Raw genomic sequence first — 24,355 nt, 5'->3', positions numbered from 1 at the left:
ATTGAAAAAGGAAATTTGGGGGCCCCTAAAAATCGGGGGCCCCTGGCTGCAGCCCCCTCAGCACCCCCCTTAATCCGCCACTGGCTACGCCACTGAATTAGAGGTCCTAGCTAGGCTAGGCTAGTTTGAGTGATCTCGACTAGAAGGACTTATCAGCAAGGCAGAGTTTAGAAAATAGGCCTTATTTAATTTGCTTTTCATAATCTGCTTTAGCTTTGACCATGGACATTCCGTTGTTTTGTTTTTTCTTGGTACGTGGAAAATTCCATCATCTGAAATGCATTGAATATCTCGTTCAAACATTTTAAACAGTAAAGAAAGAAAGGCTCGCCTTGCCTGATCTAATTATTATTTTAATCTAACTAATTTTATTTTGAATTTAAAATATAATCATTAAATCGAAAAATTCCTTATTATACGATTGCATTTAATTAATTCATATACATGCAAGCTGTATGCAATGTAATTACTCAATGGCACCTGACTCTAATTAAGATTAATGTTTACAAACTGTGAAAATGTTAAAAATGCGAGCACTTGTCCTTACGTTGAACTTCCACTCCTACAAAAAAATTTTTATTCATACCTCGAGACGCCATAAATTTTTGCACGGAAGGGGAGGTTACTGGTAAGGAAACAAAAGACGTAATACGGTAATAGTAATAGCTTATTATACATCCTAGAACAACACACCTTTACGCTTTGTGTGTGTGTGTAGAATTCGTAATTTATGACGAGAGAAATGTTTCTAAAAAGTTTTTATGAGGGTGATTCATGAATGTCAACAAACATAAATAAATGTCCGCGTAGGAAGGGGGATAATTTCCAGCTTAAAATGTTTTTCTGTCAGATTTTTTTCTTCCCATTTTTTTTTATAGGGGAAAAATAGACGCATTAAAAAGTTTACAAAACATAAGGTCGATCGATAAGACGAAACAAAACAGTTAAAATAGGTCAACTGAAATAACGGATCCATTTTGACAATGAACAAATTGTGCTTACGTCATTTTTTTTAAAAAATTGGAATAAATTGTATATTTATTTTTAAGGTTATATATAACTTTAAGGTGCGTTTAGTTAGGCTGAATCAGCAGCAGGGGCCTATGTTTGTATGTGGTTATATATGGTATGTATGCATGTGTGTCCTAAGTGTGGTTGTCCACTGATTTTATGTTTTCGTTGTTTAAGACATACTCGTCGAAATCCTTCGGAAGGAATTGTAAGTCTTAAATAAGTATGGGGGTGGGGTGAAGTATAAGTCAGAAACCAGCGACATATGTAATTCCCTACTTAAAATAACTGTCTATATATTCAGCCTAAAAGAAACCTTAATCCTCTTAAATTGTCACATCAGTCTTAATCCTAATCCCTTGGCTGAATATCTGTGCTTTTGAGATTAAGAGCGCCATGAGTAAAGTACGGGTGTGACTATCATTACCTTGGAATAACCTAACTCTAAATCACATCACTAAAGTAACTTACAATAAAAAAAATGATTTTTTTAAAAACTATACTTTGAACCTAATGATAGCAGTTTTAAAACTATACTTTGAACCCATGATAGCAGTTTTAAAACTATACTTTGAACCTAATGATAGCAGTTTTAAAACTATACTTTTAACCTAAGGATAGCAGTTTTAAAACTATACTTTGAACCTATTGATGGTATTTTTAAAACTATACTTTGACCTAATGATGGTATTTTTAAAACTATACTTTGAACCTAATAATAGCAGTTTAAAACTATACTTTGAACCTAAGGATATCTTTTTAAAAAAATATCTCCCTGACATTAACAACAGAACCCTAATCTAAATCTCAAGTTAACTTTAAACTTTACGCCCTAGTAGATTAGAGCAAGGCCAACAGATAACGGGGTGGGGGGGGGGGGACTAATTAGTTAACATGTCAGTCTTGTCTGACAAAACAAATTACCGTCTGCATACAGCATCAGTCGCGGTAAATTAGCCTCCGCCACAAACTAGGCCAGCTACCAAGCAATGTCGAACACAACATTCTGAAAAATCCGCATAGATCTTAGCATATCACACAGCAATGCCGATCTAGGTTTTTATAGAATAGGGGCCCTACCAAATAAAACTTGACATAGATCGTACCTTACCCAACCACATAGCAATGCCGATCTTTGTTTTTCTAGAATAGGAACCCTACTGAAAAAAAAAACTTGACAGATCTAAGCCAATCACGAACGAATGCCAAAATAGAACAGTGAAAAACAAGACATAGATCTAAACAAACCACGAACTAATGCTAAAATAGAACAGTGAAAAAAAAGACATAGATCTAAACAAACCACGAACCAATGCCAAAAATAGAATAGTGATAATCTGACATAGATCTAAACAAATCACTAGAATACTGAAACAAATAGTATGAATTTAGGCAAATGGAAGCTACTGAAACAAATATCGCAGATCAAATTGTCCTAGTTCATGGATGTTTTGTGATTTTTTCATTTGAGAAATCGCAGAAAGGATCATGATTTAGTTCAACGTACTGCAGACCTGCTTTTTTCTCAGTTTCGAATGAGTGATAAATTTCCCCGACCCATGTCACACCCTAGTTACCTAACTAATTATTTATAGAAATTACTAAGAGGGCCTCTTTTTGATTATGGAAATGGTTGGATTGTAATATTAATAATGATAAACAGATTATTTTGGGTGCATATTACAGCTGGATAAATTATGGTAATTAGAGAAAATCTAAATTCCCTTGATTAGTATTCAGTCTCAGGACAGTGGGACTTGCTGAAGATTTAGTTCAAACACACTACGTGATATCTTATCTCAATATTTTTTCTTGTATAAAATGTCTTGTGAGTTATTGTTACGTCCCTTGTATTGCATTAATCATGGTTATGTCCCTTGATGAATGTTTTATTCTGTGTAAGTTATGAGTTACCGTCCGCCAGTTGGTGAGTTACGTAAAAGAGGCGAGGTGATCAGGATCAGATTGTTTTCTAGGATGTTTGAAGATGTTCGATAATAGGTGTATTAGCTTGTTAGTAAGAAAAGGAGTGTCTTTTTTACTAGGTTGTTAGTAGTATTGTAACCTCGAATAGCTCTATGGTTAGAAATTAGGGTTAGGCGTACGTTAGGACTAGGGTTGGGGCTAGGAATAGGGCTCGCATGTGTGTATTTTAGTTAACTGCCAGTAACCTAACAAGTCTTATTTCATAAGAATTCTATTATCTGACACTGGTATAAGTAATCTCCCGTTTTGTACATGCTTATTAGTTTTTTAAATGTTAAGTAAAACTTGATGGCGTCTACTGTTGTTGAGTAACGTAACACGTGTTTTTTTTTAGTGTACGGGACCAACATCACGGACCCCAATGAGATCAGATATGGACCACAGTTTTTCAACGAGCCCAAGTCAACCGTGGTCATTGGACGAGTCAACGAAGTGGTCATCGAGTGCATAGCAAGGAGGTATTGATCACATGATCTTTCTGGTAGCTCTTACCCATAGATTATCACATATTATACCCCCATCCACTTCCGGATGGTGTAGCTAGGGGAGGGCGGTTTGGGCGGCTGCCGATCCTAAAGGGGACGCCAAAAGGGGTAAAGAAATGTAAACGCTCATTTTATGCTGAAATATTGAATTATACTATACATAGTCAAAGTGTGGCGCTTAAGCAAAAACTAGTGTGTGTGTGGGGGGGGGGACACTTTTTCACGAATATGTTTAAGTATAATAAAAAAACTGGGGGGGGGGGGGGGGGCACAAAATTTATAGTTCGCCCAGGCGCTGGAATTGTTTATGATATAGTAAAATGCAAGTAAGTCAAAAGGGTAAGTCATAAAGTAGGATGCAGGTAAGTCATAAAGTAGTATGCAGTGCAGGTAAGTCATATTTGAAAGGAATTTTTTTTCTCTTTATAAATCAACGACGTTTTTAAGAGTGAAGAATTCTAATTTTTAATGGGCAGCAACCCACCACCCACATACAAGTGGTTCAGGAAATACAGAGCTGAGCTACCGGCAGTGGTGTCCCCTGATAAGCGCTACGTCATCACTGACGGGAGGCTAATAATAACGAAACCGGAAGCCAATTTTGACCAAGGGAGGTATCATTGTGTCGCATCTAATGAGCTTGGTGCGGCCATTTCGGAGTCTGCTGAGATCAGCTTTGGATGTAATCACATTTTTATTCGGATCTTGTCCAGATAAGCCCCGCCAAAAAGTAAACACCGCCACCCCAAAAAAAAAAAAATTATTAAAAAAAAAGAGGATATGAAACTTGTACTTTTAGATTTTATTGCAGAGTGTGAAATTAGTACGTGTCAGTGATAATTTGCATGAAAAAGTCTGAATTATACTTGGTACCTTTCAGAGGCGTAGCGAGGGGGGGGGGGCGGGGGCGCGGACCGCACCGGGTGACACCATTTAGGGGGGTGACACCAAGGCAATAAATAGCAAAATATATTGAGAAAAACTTGACGGGGGGGGTGCAAATCGAAAGTTTGAGGGGGGTGGGGGAGGGGTGCAAATCGGAAGTTTGAGGGGGGGTGGGTGCAAATCGAAAGTTTGAGGGGTGGGGGGTGCAAATCGGAAGTTTAAGGGGGGTGGGTGCAAATCGAAAGTTTGTCCCCGGGAAGGGTCACTACGCCTCTGGGGGGTGACACCATTAAGTGCCGCACCGGGTGACACCAGACCTCGCTACGCCACTGGTACCTTTACTCTAATCATTGCCTTCAAATCAAGGTTGCGTCCATGCTGGCAAAATGGGACTGGGCTTAAGATTTCGCGCATACATTTTTTGCATTAGTGACGGGGCTTATCTGGACAAGAACTTAATTCAATCATGTATTCTTATAAAATAGTCCAAAATAAAGTTAAGAAGAAAAAAGTAGGTCCTTCTGCTAATCTGCTATTATTCTCGTTTAGAAACGTAGGTCTAGATACAAATCTAAATGATTTAGAATTAGAATGAGCCAAAAGATGCAAAATGTACATAAATATTACTGAAAGGTTGTAAAGTTGAACTTAAAACTTGCATCGTGATTACTGCTTGTCAAAGAAATTGTCAATTAGTCTTTATGACAAAATAACCAAATTAAATTATCCCGTAAGTTTTTGAAAGAAAATAGAGTATTAATTTCATCTGGTTTGATTGTCTGTGTATAGTATAGGTCATCATATGAACATTAAGATCAGAAATATTTATTTTAATTACTTAAAATTATATATATAAATTATGTCATAATATAAATGGCATTATTTTAAACTTTCCTGACTGATTTGATTTGATCATTACATTTGGTTTACATCTCTACTTTAAAAAAACTAATGATTTGATTTATTTTAATATGAAGATCTTATGGAGTTCTCAAATGATCCGCAAGGCATTGTAATCGCCAAGATGTACAGTGGGACTAATATCAACTGCAGGCTTCCAGCTTATAGTCCAGGTAGGCTAAGTACACATAGTAAACTAACTTGGTAGGTCTACTGTAGGTAGGATAACTTGATACACCAGGTAGACTAACTTGGTAGGTCTACACCAGGTAGGCTAACTTGGTAGGTCTACGGCTGGTAGGATAACTTGGTACACCAGGTAGGATAACTTGGTAGGTCTACAGTAGGTAAGGTCTACAGTAGGTAGGATAACTTGGTACACAAGGTAGGATAACTTGGTAGGTCTACAGTCGGTAGTAGGTCTACGGCAAGTAGGATAACTTGGTACACAGTACACAGGTAGACTAACTTGGTAGGTCTACTGTAGGTAGGATAACTTGGTACACAAGGTAGGCTAATTTGGTAGGTCTACAGCTACAGTAGGTAGGCTAACTTAATACACCAGGTAGGCTAACTTGGTACACCAGGTAGACTAACTTGGTAGGTCTACAGCTACAGTAGGTAGGCTAACTTGGTACACCAGGTAGGCTAACTTGGTACACCAGGTAGGCTAACTTGGTACACCAGGTAGGCTAACTTGGTACACCAGGTAGGCTAAATTGGTACACCAGGTAGGCTAACTTGGTACACCAGGTAGGCTAACTTGGTACACCAGGTAGGCTAACTTGGTACACCAGGTAGGCTAACTTGGTACACAGGTAGGCTAACTTGGTACACCAGGTAGGCTCACTTGGTACACCAGGTAGGCTAACTTGGTACACAGGTAGGCTGTAACGTTTACCTATCTACCAGCCAGATAGATGGTGAACGTCCCCGGATTCATTTTTCGGGGTTATATGCAAATGACTTAAAGCCTAAATGAATGAACACTAACTCAACAACACACTAGGGCTCGATTTTGATGTCTAGGGAAAACTAGTGATACTATTGAAGTTAACAACTCATCCAATCTGCATACAACCTTTAATAAGCGAACACAGTTGTGGCAGAACACAAGGTTAAACTAGATAAAATATTTAATTTATAAAATAACAAAACCCAACTTACAAAGCGTAAGAAAAAACACTATCACAGATTTCAACACTGTATAAAAATAGCCACAGTTCACACAACACTGCTATAGCTTCAAGAATCACTTGGCGACAAGTAATATTATACTAGAAGACTAAATCAACTTAAGAAAGCATAGCACACACAGGACTTAAGTTCTCTCACGTTCAAATGGTCAGAATCTATTGCCGGACAAAATGGACGGCCTGGTCTTAATAGACCGTTTGATCAAGGTAGACTGCCGCGTGTTGCGAGTGTGCGGTGCAGTTAAAGACTTATGCAACAGGGGAGGTTATCCTCAACTCATGTAGCCATTGGTTGGGATGGTCATCTGATCAGAATCAATCAATCAGATCTTAATGGAAAATTTCTGGGTCCTAGACACCCTTAATAAGACAGTGGAAAAACCCCGGTAGTTGCACCATCAATCCATATAAGGTATTATACAATGTCAAAATAAAAATGGAACATGACTCGACCTAAGTAGGTCACATCCCCTCCCTTTTTGGAAGTGACAGATAGGTTCCACAAAAACATACATAAGGAACCAATCTGGCAATGAAAATAAAAAAAATGTTTTACAAATGTAGGCAATCAAAATCATAATACCAGATGAAAATATCCCTGAACATAAAAGGGAAGTAACTTAAACTTTTACAATTGGTGAAAGGGGAGTAACCCTTCAAAAAGTAATTATACATCAAAATCCCTCAGAATAGGGGTATTACAATATTTCCATGTGGATATTAAAAGTGGTAAACCCGCCAGGGTAAGACCTTTATTTCAATGACTAGCTACAATATCACTGAGTCATATGAGACATATTATCATAAAAGATTACATATAATCAAAAACCACCTTTAATTAAGGTTCACCTGAAAATAAACAAAATTTGTAACAGGATTGATATTTTGAAAAATTCAAACTCATACCACTCATTTTCATGTGAAAACACAACACTTGTGTATGGTCTTAATGAACCACAAAACATGTCACATGATCAATGTGTGCAATAAGATTTTACATCCTTGACAAACAATCAGCCACAACATTATCACTACCCTTAATGTGTGAAATTTCCAGATTAAAATTTTGGAAATATAAACACCATCTCAATATTCTTTGATTTGTCTGTCCTAACTTAGAGGTAAATTTCAGGGGATCATGGTCAGAAAACACTCTGACTGGATTGGTTGAAGAAGAGACATAGACTTCAAAATGTTGTAAGGATAAAACCAAAGCTAAAGCTTCTTTTTCAATAGTAGAGTAATTCTTTTGGTTCTCATTTAACTTCCTGGAAAAAAAGGCAATGGGATGGTCAATTCCCATGTTGTCTTCTTGAAATAGGACTGAACCAATGGCTAAGTTGCTAGCATCAATGGCAAGTTTAAAGGGCTTGCTGAAATCTGGTGCAGCCATAACAGGAGCATTAGATAAAAATGACTTAATGGTTAAAAAAGCTTCTTGACATTTATTTGACCATTCAAACTCAACACCCTTTTTCAATAATGCAGTAAGAGGTTCAGCAATAGCTGAAAAGTTTTGACAGAACCGCCTATAGTAACCAGCCATCCCAAGGAACTTTTTGATTTCTTTACAATTTTTGGGAGGTGGTAACCTTACAATAGCATCTACTTTAGCTTCAATGGGCCGAACTTGGTTCGTTCCTACTTGATAACCCAAATAGGTAATTGAACCTTTACAGAAATTGCTTTTATGTAAGTTTACAGTAAAATTCACTTCAGACAATTTTCTAAAAAGGTTAGTCAACTGAACAATATGTTCTTCAAAAGTATTAGAAAATACAACTATATCATCTATGTAGGCCTCACATTGGTCTATGTCAGCAATGACAGAGTTAATGACCCTCTGGAAAGTTTGACCAGCATTTCGCATACCAAAGGGCATACGTTTGTATCTATAAAAACCATTAGGGGTTACAAAAGCAGATATCTCTTTTGCACGGTCAGATAAGGGGATTTGCCAGTATCCTGAAAGTAAATCAATTTTGGAAATTATCTTAGCTTGACCAACTTTATCGATAACGTCTTCTATTCGAGGTAATGGATAGGAATCAGCTTTGGTGAGCGCATTTACCTTCCTAAAGTCGGTCACAAACCTGAAAGATCCACCGTCTTTCGGGACTAGGAGACATGGGGAACTCCAGTTGCTGAAACTGGGCTCAATGATATCATTCTTGAGCATATAATCAATTTCATCTTTTATCAAAGCAGCTTTTTCCGGGTTAACTCTATAGGGGTGTTGTTTGATGGGTTTTGCGTCACCTACGTCTACATCATGAGGTGGAACCTTCGCTTCTTTGGGGACATCCCCAAAAATAGAGGGAAATGTCTCAAATAATTGAGACAATTTATGGCTTTCCTCTGTGGACAAATGCATAAGGTGGACATTCAAATTATCTAAAAAGGAAGAATTTACCAATTTTGGGGGTTTCAATTTATCATGTATCACATCATCAGAAACATTTGAACATACAGGTAAAGTAATTTTAGCTGTGGAATGAAAATTGTTACAATTATCATAATACTTTTTCAGTGAGTTAACATGATACACTGTCTGTTTCTTTCTTCTGTCGGGCGTATTGACAACATAGTTCAAATCACTTAATTTTGAATGCACAGTAAAGGGTCCACAATATCTCAAGGATAACGCATTGTTCAGATTAGGCACTAGCACAAGAACTTTGTCGCCTGGATTGAATGTTCGTTTACGAGAACTCTTATCATACAGTCCTTTCATTCTCACTTGGGCCCTTCTTAAGTTCTTGTGAGCCATTTCGCACACAGCTTTCAGTCGAACGTGAAAATCGTCAAAGTTTTCCACAGGATGATCACCGGTACCTGTCCAACGTTCGTGGATCAGCTTCAGGGGACCACGGACAGAATGTCCAAACACAAGTTGAAAAGGAGAGTAACCTAAAGCTTCCTGGACACAGTCCCTCGCGGCGAAAATAATCCAAGGAACAGACTCATCCCATTGGGTGTTACTATTAGCGAATGTTCTTAGCATGGTTTTGAGGGTTTGGTGGAACCTCTCAAGTACGCCTTGAGACTGAGGGTGGTAGGCTGAGCTGGTGATGTGGGTAACGCCTAGCTTGGCTAGCGCTTCCTGAAAATGGTGACTGGTGAAGTTGCCGCCTTGATCTGTTTGAACAATTCTAGGTAATCCAAAGGTAGTGAAGAACCGGGTCATGGCTCTAACTACAGTCTTTGCCTTAATGTTCCGTAAGGGGAACGCCTCGGGAAAACGGGTACTTGAACACATAAAGGTAAGTAGGTACTCGTTGCCCGCCTTGGTTTTAGGCAAGGGACCTACACAGTCCATGACGATTTTAGAAAAAGGTTCTTCTAATAAAGGAATCGGACTCAAAGGGGCCTTAGGAATTTTCTGGTTTGGCTTTCCGGCCAACTGACAGTTCGTGCAACTTTTGCAGTAACGCGACACATCATTTCTCATTTTGGGCCAAAAGAACAGTTCTTTGATCTTCGCCGTCGTTTTAGAGACTCCTGGGTGCGCAGACATTGGATGGTCATGTGCCAGCTTAAGTATTTCATGCCGATAAGGTGGAGGGACCCACAGCTGGTTTTTACCCAACCATGGTTCGGCTGGTGAGGCATCCAATGGTACAGAGCGACGAAAGAAGAGGCCGTTCTCGGAGAAATATTCTCCATCGTCAGATGATAGAGATTTTTCGACCATTGCCTTGAGTTCCGCGTCGACTTGTTGAGCTTTAATGATGTCTTCCTGAGATATTCTCAGGGGTAAGCCCAGGCTTGTGTTTTCTGGAAGCATAGACTCCAGTTTGGAAGTCAAATTTCTTGACGATGATGGTAGGTGTGGTTCAGACGTTGTGTCAGCTAATTGTTTGGTCTGGCTTCTTGTCACCACACATGCAGGATACAGTTCATTATCATTATCTGGAACTGTTGACAAAGGGTTTGGAACCGTACAGGGGTATACTTTGCTTCCCGCAAGGTCATTCCCTAGAAGTAGGTGTACTCCTGGGACAGGAATACTATCTATCACACCTAAAATGACCTCACCTTCGACGAGATGATGTTTCAGGGCAAACTTGTGTAGAGGGACGACAGTAGATTTTGTCCCCACTCCCTGGATAATGGAAATATTTCCGGTGTTCGTCTCTGGTGTAATGTCCATTGAACTTTTCAAAAGAAGTGATTGTGACGCTCCTGTGTCTCTTAGGACGGTGATATTCTTCTGAGACAACGGATCACCTGGTTTGCTAATGATGGCTTCGGCAATGAAAGATGAAAAGTCAACTTTTCTCGATCCCTCGAGATCGGTAGACTCGGAAGAAACTGGATGGTGGCGAGAACAGTCAAAATGTGACTGCACATAATGTGTGGAGATTTGACTACCTTCTTGCGGACACTTAGGGTTAGAGTCCTTTAGAATTCTAGAGTTCATAGTTGAACTGGCTGCTTGAGGGGATAGAGCATAGTGCGCAGAAGTACGCACCACCTCTCTGTTATATTAACGACGTTTGTAACAGTCCTTGACAAGATGACCAGGTCTTTTGCAGAACTGGCATACTGCTCGACGATTGAGAGTTGATCTTGGTTTCTCTCTGGACTGTAATGCCTTCATGTGTTGGCCAACAGGAGGATTGCTGCCAAAAAGGGGAAGCACGGGGTTGAGGCGGTTTCCTGACACTGGTGGTTTCTTATGCACCAACATATATGTGTCAGCCGACTCAGCAGCCTTCCGGATGTCAATTATCTTGTTATCCAGTATGTGTAGTCGTATCTCTTCAGGCAGGGACGTTAGGAATTCTTCCCTTAGGATAAGTGACCGGAGTTTCTCAAACTCAGAAGCTTCCTCAGAGTGTAGCCACCTTGAGAATACTTTCTCCTTTTCAAAGAGAAATTCCACATATGATTGAGTGGGTAACTTGCGGAGTGTTCGGAATTTTGTCCGATAGGCCTCGGGCGTCAGTTCGTAGGCCTTCAAAATGGCAGTCTTGACCAAACTATAGTTATTTTGAACGTCGTGAGAGAGTGCCTGGTATGTTTTTGCAGCTTTCCCAGTAAGGACCGAGCTCAATAAAGCAGTAATGGAAGTTTCGGGCCATTCACATGTCTTCGCTAAACTCTCAAATGAGTTAAAGAAAACGACCAAATCTGTTTCATCAAATTTAGGAACTAATTTCCCAAATTTGGCAATCACTTGCCCCACCGACAACTTTTTTGGATCTACCAGAGAAGTGACATCACTAACTTTACCAAATTCTGATTCCAACCTCCTCCTATCTAAAGCAATTTTAACCTCTAACTCCTGTTCTTTTAATGCCTTCTCTAAAGCAACTTTCTCCTCACGGAGTAACACACCAGCCAACAAACTTTCATTAAATACACCTTCATTAATAAAATGAACAACATTTTTATCTCTCAACACCTCTGACTTCTGCGTAACAGAATAATCCAATTTCAATTCCTTAACAACACTAATCAAAACTTTTCTACTCAACTTCTCGACCTCCTCAAAAGTGGGATTAGCCAAAAAAGATTCCATTTCACTAACTTTCAAAATCACAAGCCTAGATTCACTAACTTAACACGGAGCGTTGGGCCGTGTACTTGACCTCTTCAATCTAGGACGTGACACGTCTGACTTTTGACCTAGATACCTCTAGCCTTGCGCGCGTTTCAATAACACGGCTTCACTGGATAGAAAAACAACTAAATCAAACTAAACTTAGTGTTTAACTGATATAACCAATCAACTGGAACGACAGATTAAATCTCGGCGAGACCCCACTTTGTAACGTTTACCTATCTACCAGCCAGATAGATGGTGAACGTCCCCGGATTCATTTTTCGGGGTTATATGCAAATGACTTAAAGCCTAAATGAATGAACACTAACTCAACAACACACTAGGGCTCGATTTTGATGTCTAGGGAAAACTAGTGATACTATTGAAGTTAACAACTCATCCAATCTGCATACAACCTTTGATAAGCGAACACAGTTGTGGCAGAACACAAGGTTAAACTAGATAAAATATTTAATTTATAAAATAACAAAACCCAACTTACAAAGCGTAAGAAAAAACACTATCACAGATTTCAACACTGTATAAAAATAGCCACAGTTCACACAACACTGCTATAGCTTCAAGAATCACTTGGCGACAAGTAATATTATACTAGAAGACTAAATCAACTTAAGAAAGCATAGCACACACAGGACTTAAGTTCTCTCACGTTCAAATGGTCAGAATCTATTGCCGGACAAAATGGACGGCCTGGTCTTAATAGACCGTTTGATCAAGGTAGACTGCCGCGTGTTGCGAGTGTGCGGTGCAGTTAAAGACTTATGCAACAGGGGAGGTTATCCTCAACTCATGTAGCCATTGGTTGGGATGGTCATCTGATCAGAATCAATCAATCAGATCTTAATGGAAAATTTCTGGGTCCTAGACACCCTTAATAAGACAGTGGAAAAACCCCGGTAGTTGCACCATCAATCCATATAAGGTATTATACAATGTCAAAATAAAAATGGAACATGACTCGACCTAAGTAGGTCACAAGGCTAACTTGGTACACCAGGTAGGCTAACTTGGTACACCAGGTAGGCTAACTTGGTACACCAGGTAGGCTAACTTGGTACACAGGTAGGCTAATTTGGTACACCAGGTAGGCTAACTTGGTACACAGGTAGGCTAACTTGGTACACCAGGTAGGCTAACTTGGTACACAGGTAGGCTAACTTGGTACACCAGGTAGGCTCACTTGGTACACCAGGTAGGCTAACTTGGTACACCAGGTAGGCTCACTTGGTACACCAGGTAGGCTGAGTACATTTGGTAGATTAGCTTGGTAGGTCTACGGTAGGTAGGCTAACTTGGTACACAGGTAGGCTAACTTGGTACACAGGTAGGCTAACTTGGTACACAGGTAGGCTCACTTGGTACACCAGGTAGGCTGAGTACATTTGGTAGATTAGCTTGGTAGGTCTACGGTAGGTAGGCTAACTTGGTACACAGGTAGGCTAACTTGGTACACAGGTAGGCTAACTTGGTACACAGGTAGGCTCACTTGGTACACGAGGTAGGCTGAGTACATTTGGTAGATTAGCTTGGTAGGTCTACGGTAGGTAGGTTAACTTGGTACACAGATAGGCTAACTCGGTAGATTGTAGGAAAAAAAGTCACAGGAAAAAAAAACACAGGAAAAAAAAACACAGAAAAAAAGTCACAGGAAAAAAAGTCACAGGAAAAAAAGTCACAGGAAAAAAAGTCACAAATATATATTTGCATGATATTTGTTAATACTTTTATGTATTAAATATTTAGAGAGTGCAAATTAACTTAGGATTAATTAAGTGTAATGTAATGTGTGTAGGCTGTATACGCATAGGAATTTTTATAATTAATCTAAAAATACTTAATATGAAGTATGTAGATTGTAATTATGTTAAACTTAAGATCAGTATCATTGAATAGAATGCTCCAAAGTCCACGTTTTCATCGTGTTTTTTTTTAAATACCAATATTAAATTACCGTGAAATGGTAAGTTCATCTGACTTGCTGCCTTCAACTCATGGCAACAATAGGTATGCTTAGTTCAACCACCTTTACTGCCCACATTTATCACGCTCATTACATAACAAAACATAGGATCAAAACAGAAAGCCGACAAGGTTCAAAGGCGGTCATTGACGCATGACGTCAAAAACACAAAATATGTTCGGACAATGCCTACTGAGGAGAGGCCGACCAGAGAATAGCTTACGGCAAAATGTGCCTAAATTTCTTTTATAATTAACTTTTCTAACGCGTATTTAACTAAATACGTGAGAAATGTTGAGATTGTTGTGTAAATTATCTAAGAGTATTTTTACTTACAATTGTTATAAACCATAATGCTTTTAACGTCTATAAATAATTTATGCCATCATAAAATACAACCCACAACAATAAACATACACAATTTTACAATTCTTAACAAATAAATCAAAATATTTCTAAAACGATTTTTGTGACTTTTTTTCTGTGACTTTATTTCTGTGACTTTTTTTCCGATAAAATTTTTGCACTGTGACTTTTTTTCTGTGACTTTTTTTCCTAGCAAAAACTGTGACTTTTTTTCTGTGTTTTTTTTTCCTGTGACTTTTTTTCCGTTTACCGTACCAAGTACCCACTCAGGAGTTAAATATCAAAGTAAAAACTCCTGCATTAATTAACAATTAATTAACTGATCAAAGTTAAATGACTGAAATCTGGTGAACTTTCACATAGCAATTCCACTTTTTACAGATAGGCCATGTTTGATTTTTTGGGTATGTAACTTAAAACTAGTAGCAATTAAACACATATAGACATATAGATCTAATTTATAATATAAGGGATAATAATTTTGAATGGTTGAAGAAAAAATAACTCAAGAGGCTAATGATGGAATTAATTGATAATCCTTCGTGAAGTAGTAGACTAACATGTTTTTAAGTATTGCAATTGTAGATTTCATTATAATTTGCTAATGTAAAAAAAAACTAGATCTACCATTTTGTTTGTTTTTCATAGCTGTTAACATCCGGTGGTACAAGGAAGATGGTGGACCCAACTTTTTACGAACAGATCTTCATCCTCATCAGTTCGTTTCCACAAATGGGAAATTTTATTTATCTGAAACTTCCAACCAAGATGCTGGTTTGTTCCATAGAATATAATATAGATCTAGACAGCAAAAAAAAAATTTTGATTGTTATAATGTAAAGAGAAATAGAAATACAATAATATACAACAATTATTTGAATTATAATCTAAAAGTTCTAGATCTACATAGTTTTACATCATTGTTTTGAGTTTACATTTAACTCAATGCAACAAGCCCGCCGGTTGGTTGAGGCCAGACCGGGGGGGGGGGGGGGGGACGTTCTGTGAGGGATTTAAAGGGTGGACTCGAAATATCGTCCCTTAAGTAAAATACTTATTATCATAAATTTTTATTTATTTGTATAATAAAATCTCAATACTGTGTAGATCTACTACCCTGTTCAAAAGATACTGTACTCTTCCACAGGTTACTATCATTGTGTGGTAACTCTGATTCCCAAAGTTGGTCAGATTTTAGCCACAAATCAGCCACCAAGCAGAACCAGTTTGGGCATCCAGCTGGCCATTACTGGAGATTGTAAGCCCAAAATGTTAATTTATATTATGATAAAGTAATCATTTAACTGGATACTAAAAGTAGAGGTAAAAAGTAGAGGTACAAAGAAAACACGTCTCAATACATTTTGTCTAAGTATTTCAATTAGTTTATTTTAATTTTTATAATTGATAAATGAAATTGGTTTCAAAATGTATCATTAGAATTAAATAAGTTTAGACTATATATATCTGTCTAGATTTTTTTTACATGGTTAGTTTTCAACTCACTTGCCCACGTTTTCAATGAAAACTGATTAGAGACAGGCCTGTATAAATGTGTTATCTACTTCATCTAAACTAATTACATTAGGGATGAAATACATTAAAAATATTTGTCAAACAAAAAAATTGGATGTTAATTAGGCCTAATATTTTCTGGACTAACAGTCTTTAAAAAGTGGGTATGGAATATTTCAAAATACTCATTAAAATAAAATTACATTCATCTTACTCTTTACTATATAAATAAATAAATATATGTATATGTATATTTTAATATATAGGCTTTATATTTAGAATATGTATATATTATATACATAATATGAATATATAGATTCCTATATAAACATTTAATTTTTATCAATGTAAATATATCTTAGCTCCAAGGGATTATGGTCCAGAAATCCATGATGATTTTCCTGCTGTTTTCCCTCATCCAACATTGAGAGGAGAGACATTGACAATTGAGTGCTTTGCTTATGGAAAGTAAGTGAAAGGTAGATAACTATAATACATTTTATAAATATGTTTGTGTAGTTATGTCCCTTAGTCATTTATTTCTAAAAATTACAGACTATACAAAATGTATTATTGAAATCTAAAAAAATAAATCTAAAGAACATAAATTTAATTAAAAAAACATCTGTTGTATTAAATTTCAATGTATAGGTCCATACTAATATAAACTTACATATGTATATATATGTATGTATGTATATATATATATATATATATATATATATATATATATATATATATATATATATATATATATATATATATATATATATATATATATATATATATATATATAGGCCTATATATATATATATATATATATATATATATATATATATATATGTGTGTGTGTGTGTAAATATATATATATATATATATATATATATATATATATATATATACATATATATATATATATATACATATATATATATATATATATATATACATATATATATATATATATATATATATACATATATATATATATATATATATATATATATATATATATATATATATATATATATATATATATATATATATATATATATATATATATATATATGTGTACATATAATTTTGTATAAACAATTTTTAAAAATAAGACTAATTTAGTAGGTTGATAATATGACCTTTTCCAAGCAATTATTGTGGCTGTTTATTAGATTACCTTTGTATTACTCCTGGAAAAAAGACAATGGCCCATTACCCAACAAGGCAGTGATATCTGACCATGGGCGTGTTGTAACTTTACCTGATGCCCAACTAGAAGATGCTGGGAACTACACCTGTAGGGTAGAGAGGGGAAGCAGTGGTGTGGCTGAGAAGTCTTTGAGTTTAATTGTAGAAGGTGAGATACAGATGACTAATTTATCCCTAGATCCATCAAAGGTGTAATAAACTGAACTATTTTACTGTGTGTGTACACAGGAAAAAATTAATATCTTTTAAGATGAACTGTGAAGAACATTAAATTCTGAAAACATAGTCAAATAATATTTCAATTGGTTAAATAAAAAATTATATTGCAATCAACCAGTTTAAAAAATATAACAGTCATAAGATAAAGGACATATGGCTATTTATTTATCTGTGTGGATAGCTGCTGATCATTAATTTAAATGATTTAAAATCAATTTGTTTTTCTTTTTACTGTATTTTAAAAATTAGTTTTTCTAAATTTGACATCTAAAATTTCATTTGACATTTAATTTATTTGCTATTTATATAATGAATCACAGACTATAGTACCATAGTTGTAGTATAAAATAAAATACGTCCATTTTTCTTCCACAGCCAAGCCATTTTTCATAACACCATTGAGACATCATCACATTGACATGAACTGCACTTTCACATGGCACTGTGAGGCTGCAGGACTTCCTAAACCTACTTATTCGTGGTACAAGGATGGTCAGGTGATCAACAGCTCCAGTAGCCACATACAAGTGAGTTGTTTTTTTTACTTTAAACTGCTTTTAAAAAATATTTAATAAATTTATGATTCCCTAAGTTGGCCAGATTTTAGCCACAAATCAGCCACCAAGCAGAACCAGTTTGGGCATCCATGTGTGAAATAAAATACTAATTACTGTACTAATATAATTTAAAATAAATATTTTAATGTTCACTGCACAGAATATTGCATTTTAGTCTTGATATTTTACGATAATTATTAATAAATAAGATTGTAAAATAAATAAATTAGGCATTATGTTGAGTATTAGATTAATCTAGTTAACATTAGTGGTATGATAATTTATTATTTTAAAGTCTTATAACCTTAAATTTACAAACTATAAACTTGAATGATAATTTCAGAATGTATAGATCAAGATGGTAGATGAAGTGAGGTTTATGTGATTATTTGAGTCATTGTTTTATTACATTTTGTGTTTAGGTTCGAGGAAATATTTTGAAGATTGATAGAGCTGATACTGTACACCATCAAGGAATGTACCAGTGCAGTGCTAGTAATGTACATGGTACAACAATGAGTACAGCACAGATTAGAGTATTGTGTACGTAAAAAGTAGGCCTATGTACTTATAGGAAAATATTTTTTGTGCTGGGAAAAATCCTGTATATAAGTTATTCTAATTTATGTATCACACTATCGTCTTACTCATTACCTAGTATTTTTTATTAGATCAAACATGGATCCTATTTCTGTTTGCCATTAGACATGGAATTTAAATTATGTTTTATAAGTTAAACACTAACTATTTTATGAATACATATTAAATCTTTAAATGTTTTTCAATCCCATTGGAATTTTGACACTTTTCCCCAATTTTTATATAGATCTGACTAGTATTCTAGCTAACAATCCCTCAGATCTCAGACAGTTTTCTTTCAGACTTTTTTCTCTTGGGTGGGTGTGGGAGGGGGGTGGGGGGAGGAGATGCCTGGAAGTAACTCTCATCTCAGATGTTAACTGTTTTTTAATTCACCAGCCTTTAAGCCATCCTTTGCCAGACATCCAGTCAACCCATCTCAAATGGGAACAGAAGGGGGGACAATCACAATGCTTTGTCAGCCAGAGGCCGCTCCTGCTCCGAATATCACCTGGTATAAAAATGGAATGGCTTTACCCATAAGCTTTGGTAGGGGCGATATTTTGCAATCCATTCTTTGGTAAAAGATTAGTAATGTAGAAAAAAACATTACATTTACTAAAATTATATATATATATTTATATATATCTATATATCTATATCTATATATATATATATATATATATATATATATATATATATATATATATATATATATATATATATAATACGTCTTACCAGTAACTTATCTGAGGTAGTGTTGGTCAAAATCAATCTCTCACTCATACGCCCCAAAATAACAGCTGTCTTATTTTGTTGCTGTTATTTGTAGCAATGTGTTGTGTTCAATGCTTTAAGTTTTACAGTTTTTTAAGTATGAAAGTACCTTACCTACATAACAAAATCTTAATCTTTTTGATGCCACTTTTTCCTACTGATACTTTGTTCTAGGGTTAGAGATGATTTATTGTTAGTTGTGTAATCAGTTGTATACAGCTAGTTGTTTTTACACTGAACAGATGCCAATGAGAGGTTGGTTCAGCTATATAATGGTAACTTGATGATAAAAGAGTTACACATCAGTGACAAGGGAATCTATGAATGCATGGCTGTCAACTACCTGGGGGCAGCTAGAAGCTCAGGGATTCTCACAGTGGTGTGTAAGTAGTTTGTCTTGGTGTGGCTTGGTCTTTCATGCCATGTCTTGTTGTTTTTTGTTGTGTCTTGTTGTTTTTTGTTGTGTCTTCTTGTGTTTTGTTATGTATTGTGTCTTGTTTTGTCTTGTGTCTTTTTATATCTAGGTGTGTATATTTTATTTTGCATTTTATTTTGTCTTGTGTCTTGGTATGCTTGGTGTCTTATGGCTTGTGTCTCTTTTCATCTTATGTCTTGTTTTGTCTTATTTCTTGTGTTTAAATATGTCTTATTTTGTCTTATGTCTTGTTTTGTCATATTTCTTGTGTTTAAGTATGTCTTATTTTGTCTTGTTTCTTAGTATGTTATTGTTGTGACCCATTATGTCTTGTTGTGTCTAGTTGGAATTCTAAAAAATTCAGCAGACATACATTTTTCACAAATTTAGGTTTAAAAAAATATTCATGAAAGTCCATAAAATTATTAAAATAAAATTGAATTATGTTTCTTAAAACATTTTGTGTATAACATTGATGGTTACTGTCTATTGATGTGTCACTTAAGTGACTTGATATCTTGTACTAAACTGTTTTTCAAAATAGAAGAGCACTTTATAATATTTTTCCCCCACCAAGCCATCACTTTCACAAGTCCATTTGCATGTGTATTCTGTTCATCTAAACTTAGCCCAAACAGTGTTAACCAGGGCACCATCTGACACGCTGGCAACAGTAAACACAACAGTTTTTTTAGAGTGCCAAGCTTCTTATGATAAACGAAACAAAGATCTAGTTTACATATGGGATATGAACGGGAGAGAAATAAACTTTGACATAGATCATCATTTTAAACTGGTAAGTATATTAAATGATATGCTAATTATTTGCATTTCATAATCATTCATACAAATGACATCATTATTATGCTGTACTTCATAGTATCTGCAAATTATAACCTTCATTCAAAAAATAAAATAAAAATTCAATTAAGCATTAAAAAAAAAAAGTCTCAAATAAAGTCTACGAGCCGACCCGCGGCTATTTAGTTGTTTTATTTTCTACTTTTCAGTAATTTATAATTTGTGAATTCGACAGTACCAATGCTGTCACTGAAAATATTTGCTTTAAAACACTAAAACCCTCCTTTCCCCCTACCCCACCCCACCCTCCACGCCCCGTGAAAGCAGCCTCCTTGTAGTTACCTCCAACAGTACCAACGCTGCCATTGAAAATATTTGCTTCAAAACACTATCAGTAGCTCGTTAAGGACAATAACCCTCCCTCCTTTCCCCAACCCCTATCCCCCCCCCTCGTGAAAGCAGCCCCCTCTTAGTTACCTCCCCTAAGTTTAAAATCGTTTCAAACTAAATTATCTGCCCCTAATAGCCGTCACTAAACCCGGCTTTACGATTGTAAACATTTAGCGTGAACCACAGCTCACCAGACCATGTAGGGGTGGGGGCGGTAGGAAGCGCGCTTACAGCTTAATGTTGTCTAGGGTCTCCAAGAAGATAATTATATATATAGATATAATTTTAATAATAAAAATTATTTTAATATATTAATAGAAATATATATGATTAAATGTATGCATGCATATTTATATTATAGTATTTTTTTTTTCACAAATTAAAATAATTTCTATATTAAAATTTGACATATTAACTTTTATTCTTGTAATTTTGCAGGGTGAACAGGGTGAAGTGACAGGGTTATATATAATCAGTGTACAGACTTACCACACAGGCATGTATGGATGCACAGCACAAACAGTTGATGAGTCCATTAGGAAAACAGCATATTTAGAAGTAGCTGGTAGGGCAAGATTATTTAATACAAAATTTATACCAAAAAAAAAATAAAAAAAATTTAATACAAAAATTTACAAAATTCAACACTTAGCTGGGCTATAAAAAAACAATTTTTTATTTAATATATCAAGAGAAAATATGTGTACCAACTAAATTAATTTTTTTACCTAACAATTTATATATATATATATATATATATATATATATATATATATATATATATATATATATATATATATATATATAGATATAGATATATATATATAGATATATATATATATATATATATATATATATATATATATATATATATATATATATATATATATATATATATAGATATAGATATAGATATAGATATAGATATATAGATATATAGATATATAGATATATAGATATATAGATATATATATAGATATATATAGATATAGATATATATATATATATATATATATATATATATAGATATATATATATATACTATGCATAGTTATGTCCCTTTATAAGGGCCTCCTGGAGAATGTGCAGGAGTTGTGGCAGTTGTTAATGGCAATAATGCACTCATAAAATGGGTGCCTGGACCAACAAACAGTGCAGACATCACCAAGTTTGACATAGAGTTCAGCACAGATTTTAACAAGTCCTGGAGAATGTTGAAGAATGGTGAGTCTTATCAAGTTTTAAAGGGCTCTCAAACTTTTTTTGGTTTTCATATTTCATGAATGCAGACATTTCAGATGGATGGGTGCATGAATATTGTTAGGACATAAGTCATTAGAATTACAAAATCAGAGTTACTGATCATAACCCACTTAGACCAAAAATAGACTTGGACTAGACCATTGTTTATAAATTGGTAATTGTTGTCAGTTTCTTATCTATAGATATCACATTTGTAGAGGCAGTAGATAGGATCAGAAATGACAGGTGTATCTACAATGTCACAGGTTTAAAACCTGGGTCGTCATACAGGTTCAGGCTTGTTGCCTACAATAGGTTTGGTCCAGGTCCACCTTCTCTACCTTCGGGTATGTGGTATATCTTTAGATGTTAACTGTATTTACATATGATGTTCAAATGATGTTTTTAGATGTGAAATTTCACTTACGTTAGATTATAATGTTTTTAGATGTGAATTCCACTGACGTTGAATGTCAATGGTGTTTTTATATATGCAATTAATTTACATTTAAATTTAGTGTTACATTTATTACTTTTGAACTTATTTGAAATAATACTAGTCTTGCTTTTAATAAGCTATTAAGTCAGACTTATCCTAATACAAATAAAACAAAAATATGTGCATTATCAGACCCAGCAGTTCATGTAGGCAGGTGAAACCACAATATTTGATTCACTGAACTTAAGATTAATTTTAAAAAGTGAAAAATCACTTTGAAAGTTACTAGCTTAGAACAGTTTAAAAATTTGAATTCCAAATCATGCTTATCTTTATATACAATTCTCAACAATACATCACTTGTAAAAAAAAAGTCTAATTCAATTTTCCAGGTTTTTATAAGATTCAAGATGCTGCACCAGTTACAACAGTGACTGCTATCAGGGAAAACTTTGGGCCTGTTGGAACCTTGGTCGTAGAATGGGATGTAAGTAGTTAACATTGTGTATATTTTCTTTTAGTCATTATTATCCTGTTTACTTATGAAAGTAGTTAATCATTCTCTTTATTTCATGTACTTTATTAACATCCTCTCTTTATGTCAGTAATTAACTTAATAGTATAAGTTATTTATCATCTTTACTTTATGTAAGTAGTTAATCCTCCAGTTTGCTTTATGTAAATAGTTATTCAACCTCTACGTTGTATGAAGCCAGTTTTTCATCATTTCTACTGTGTGTTTCAGTACACATAATGTTTCTTGTTCATGCTACCTAACTTTTAGGCAATTACTTTACAATGTACTCAGTTTTAAATGTGAACATAGTGAAGCTTGCACTATTTAGATCTGACTGTACAAGATACCTGTAATCAAACAGGACAAAATATAAGTTTTTATTAAGTTAAACTTTTTATAAAATGTTAACGTAATAAAAACATCACTGTTGAAATGTGAAATTATGTTGTGTTTTTTTAAATACAGTGTTTTCCCAAAACTTTGGACTGCTTTTATAAAAACAATGTTCAAATGATATACATTTTAAAAATAATATTGAAAATAAATTATATAACATGATCTATTTTCTGTATCAGCTACTGAACTCGGAAGATCTTACAGGGGATAATGTAGGATACAGAATTTATTACAGGAAAAAAAGTTATAGCAATGATACAAAATGGAGCCAGGTAGGTGAAAGCTAATGTTTTTTAATACTAATATTATATTAATTTCATGCTGCTTTTGCTAAGATTTAAACTAAAAATATAACTCATTAATTGATTCTTTCATTGTGTGTAACATTAGTTTAAAAGGAAAAATATTTGCATTTTGATTTTAAGCTGCTAAAAATATCGGTACATAATGAGACAAAACTAAAAACTCTAAAACTGATATAGAAAAATTAAAATGTATATATGTTTTAATACAAAAGAACATTTTAAAACTTGATGCTCTCAGCATTTATGTGGTTAAAGCTTTTATTTTTATCTTTCTTTTAGGGTGAAGTTTCAGGCCATTTTAACCAATTCTCAGCTTTGGTAGGAATAGAAAATTATTATTTAGAATATGAAATCAAAATTTGTGCTTTCAACGATCATGGGCCAGGTCCAAATTCATCAGTGGAAATCATTATGTCCCAGGGAGATGGTGAGCAGTTTCATTTTTTAAAAATCATTTGCATTGTTTTGTTGTCTTTTAAAATAATGTTTTGTATTGTTATGCTTTTTGAACATTTTGTATTTTTTTTTTTAGCATTTTGTTAAGGTTTAATATTATTCAATTATAGTTTTTTTTTAAAAGATGTGAAATACATTTTGAGATATAAAGGGCAGATAGAAGAGTTTATTTTCTGCTAC

General features: G+C 34.8%; 1 protein-coding gene across 1 annotated transcript in view; it reads left to right on the top strand.

Annotated features, from left to right (window-relative positions):
* Nucleotides 1-24,355, top strand: part of LOC131948382 (contactin) — a 64,255-nt gene that overhangs the window by 21,768 nt on the left and 18,132 nt on the right. The window contains exons 6-23 of the mRNA XM_059309989.1: nt 3,332-3,455; nt 3,959-4,164; nt 5,345-5,440; nt 15,010-15,135; nt 15,509-15,619; nt 16,239-16,344; nt 17,046-17,230; nt 17,677-17,828; nt 18,281-18,401; nt 18,837-18,986; nt 19,457-19,597; nt 20,259-20,425; nt 21,259-21,385; nt 21,889-22,044; nt 22,266-22,409; nt 22,894-22,988; nt 23,594-23,686; nt 23,999-24,146. Of these exons, the coding sequence (XP_059165972.1) occupies nt 3,332-3,455; nt 3,959-4,164; nt 5,345-5,440; nt 15,010-15,135; nt 15,509-15,619; nt 16,239-16,344; nt 17,046-17,230; nt 17,677-17,828; nt 18,281-18,401; nt 18,837-18,986; nt 19,457-19,597; nt 20,259-20,425; nt 21,259-21,385; nt 21,889-22,044; nt 22,266-22,409; nt 22,894-22,988; nt 23,594-23,686; nt 23,999-24,146 (2,448 nt within the window). The remainder of the gene's footprint in view (nt 1-3,331; nt 3,456-3,958; nt 4,165-5,344; nt 5,441-15,009; nt 15,136-15,508; nt 15,620-16,238; nt 16,345-17,045; nt 17,231-17,676; nt 17,829-18,280; nt 18,402-18,836; nt 18,987-19,456; nt 19,598-20,258; nt 20,426-21,258; nt 21,386-21,888; nt 22,045-22,265; nt 22,410-22,893; nt 22,989-23,593; nt 23,687-23,998; nt 24,147-24,355) is intronic.

The sequence above is a fragment of the Physella acuta genome, unplaced genomic scaffold (genome assembly GCF_028476545.2).
Source record: "Physella acuta isolate Inbredline_101_S28 unplaced genomic scaffold, ASM2847654v3 ptg000642l, whole genome shotgun sequence".
In the NCBI taxonomy this organism is placed as follows: domain Eukaryota; kingdom Metazoa; phylum Mollusca; class Gastropoda; family Physidae; genus Physella; species Physella acuta.
Note: the sequence above shows the minus strand (reverse complement) of the source record. Positions and strands in the feature narration are given on the sequence as shown.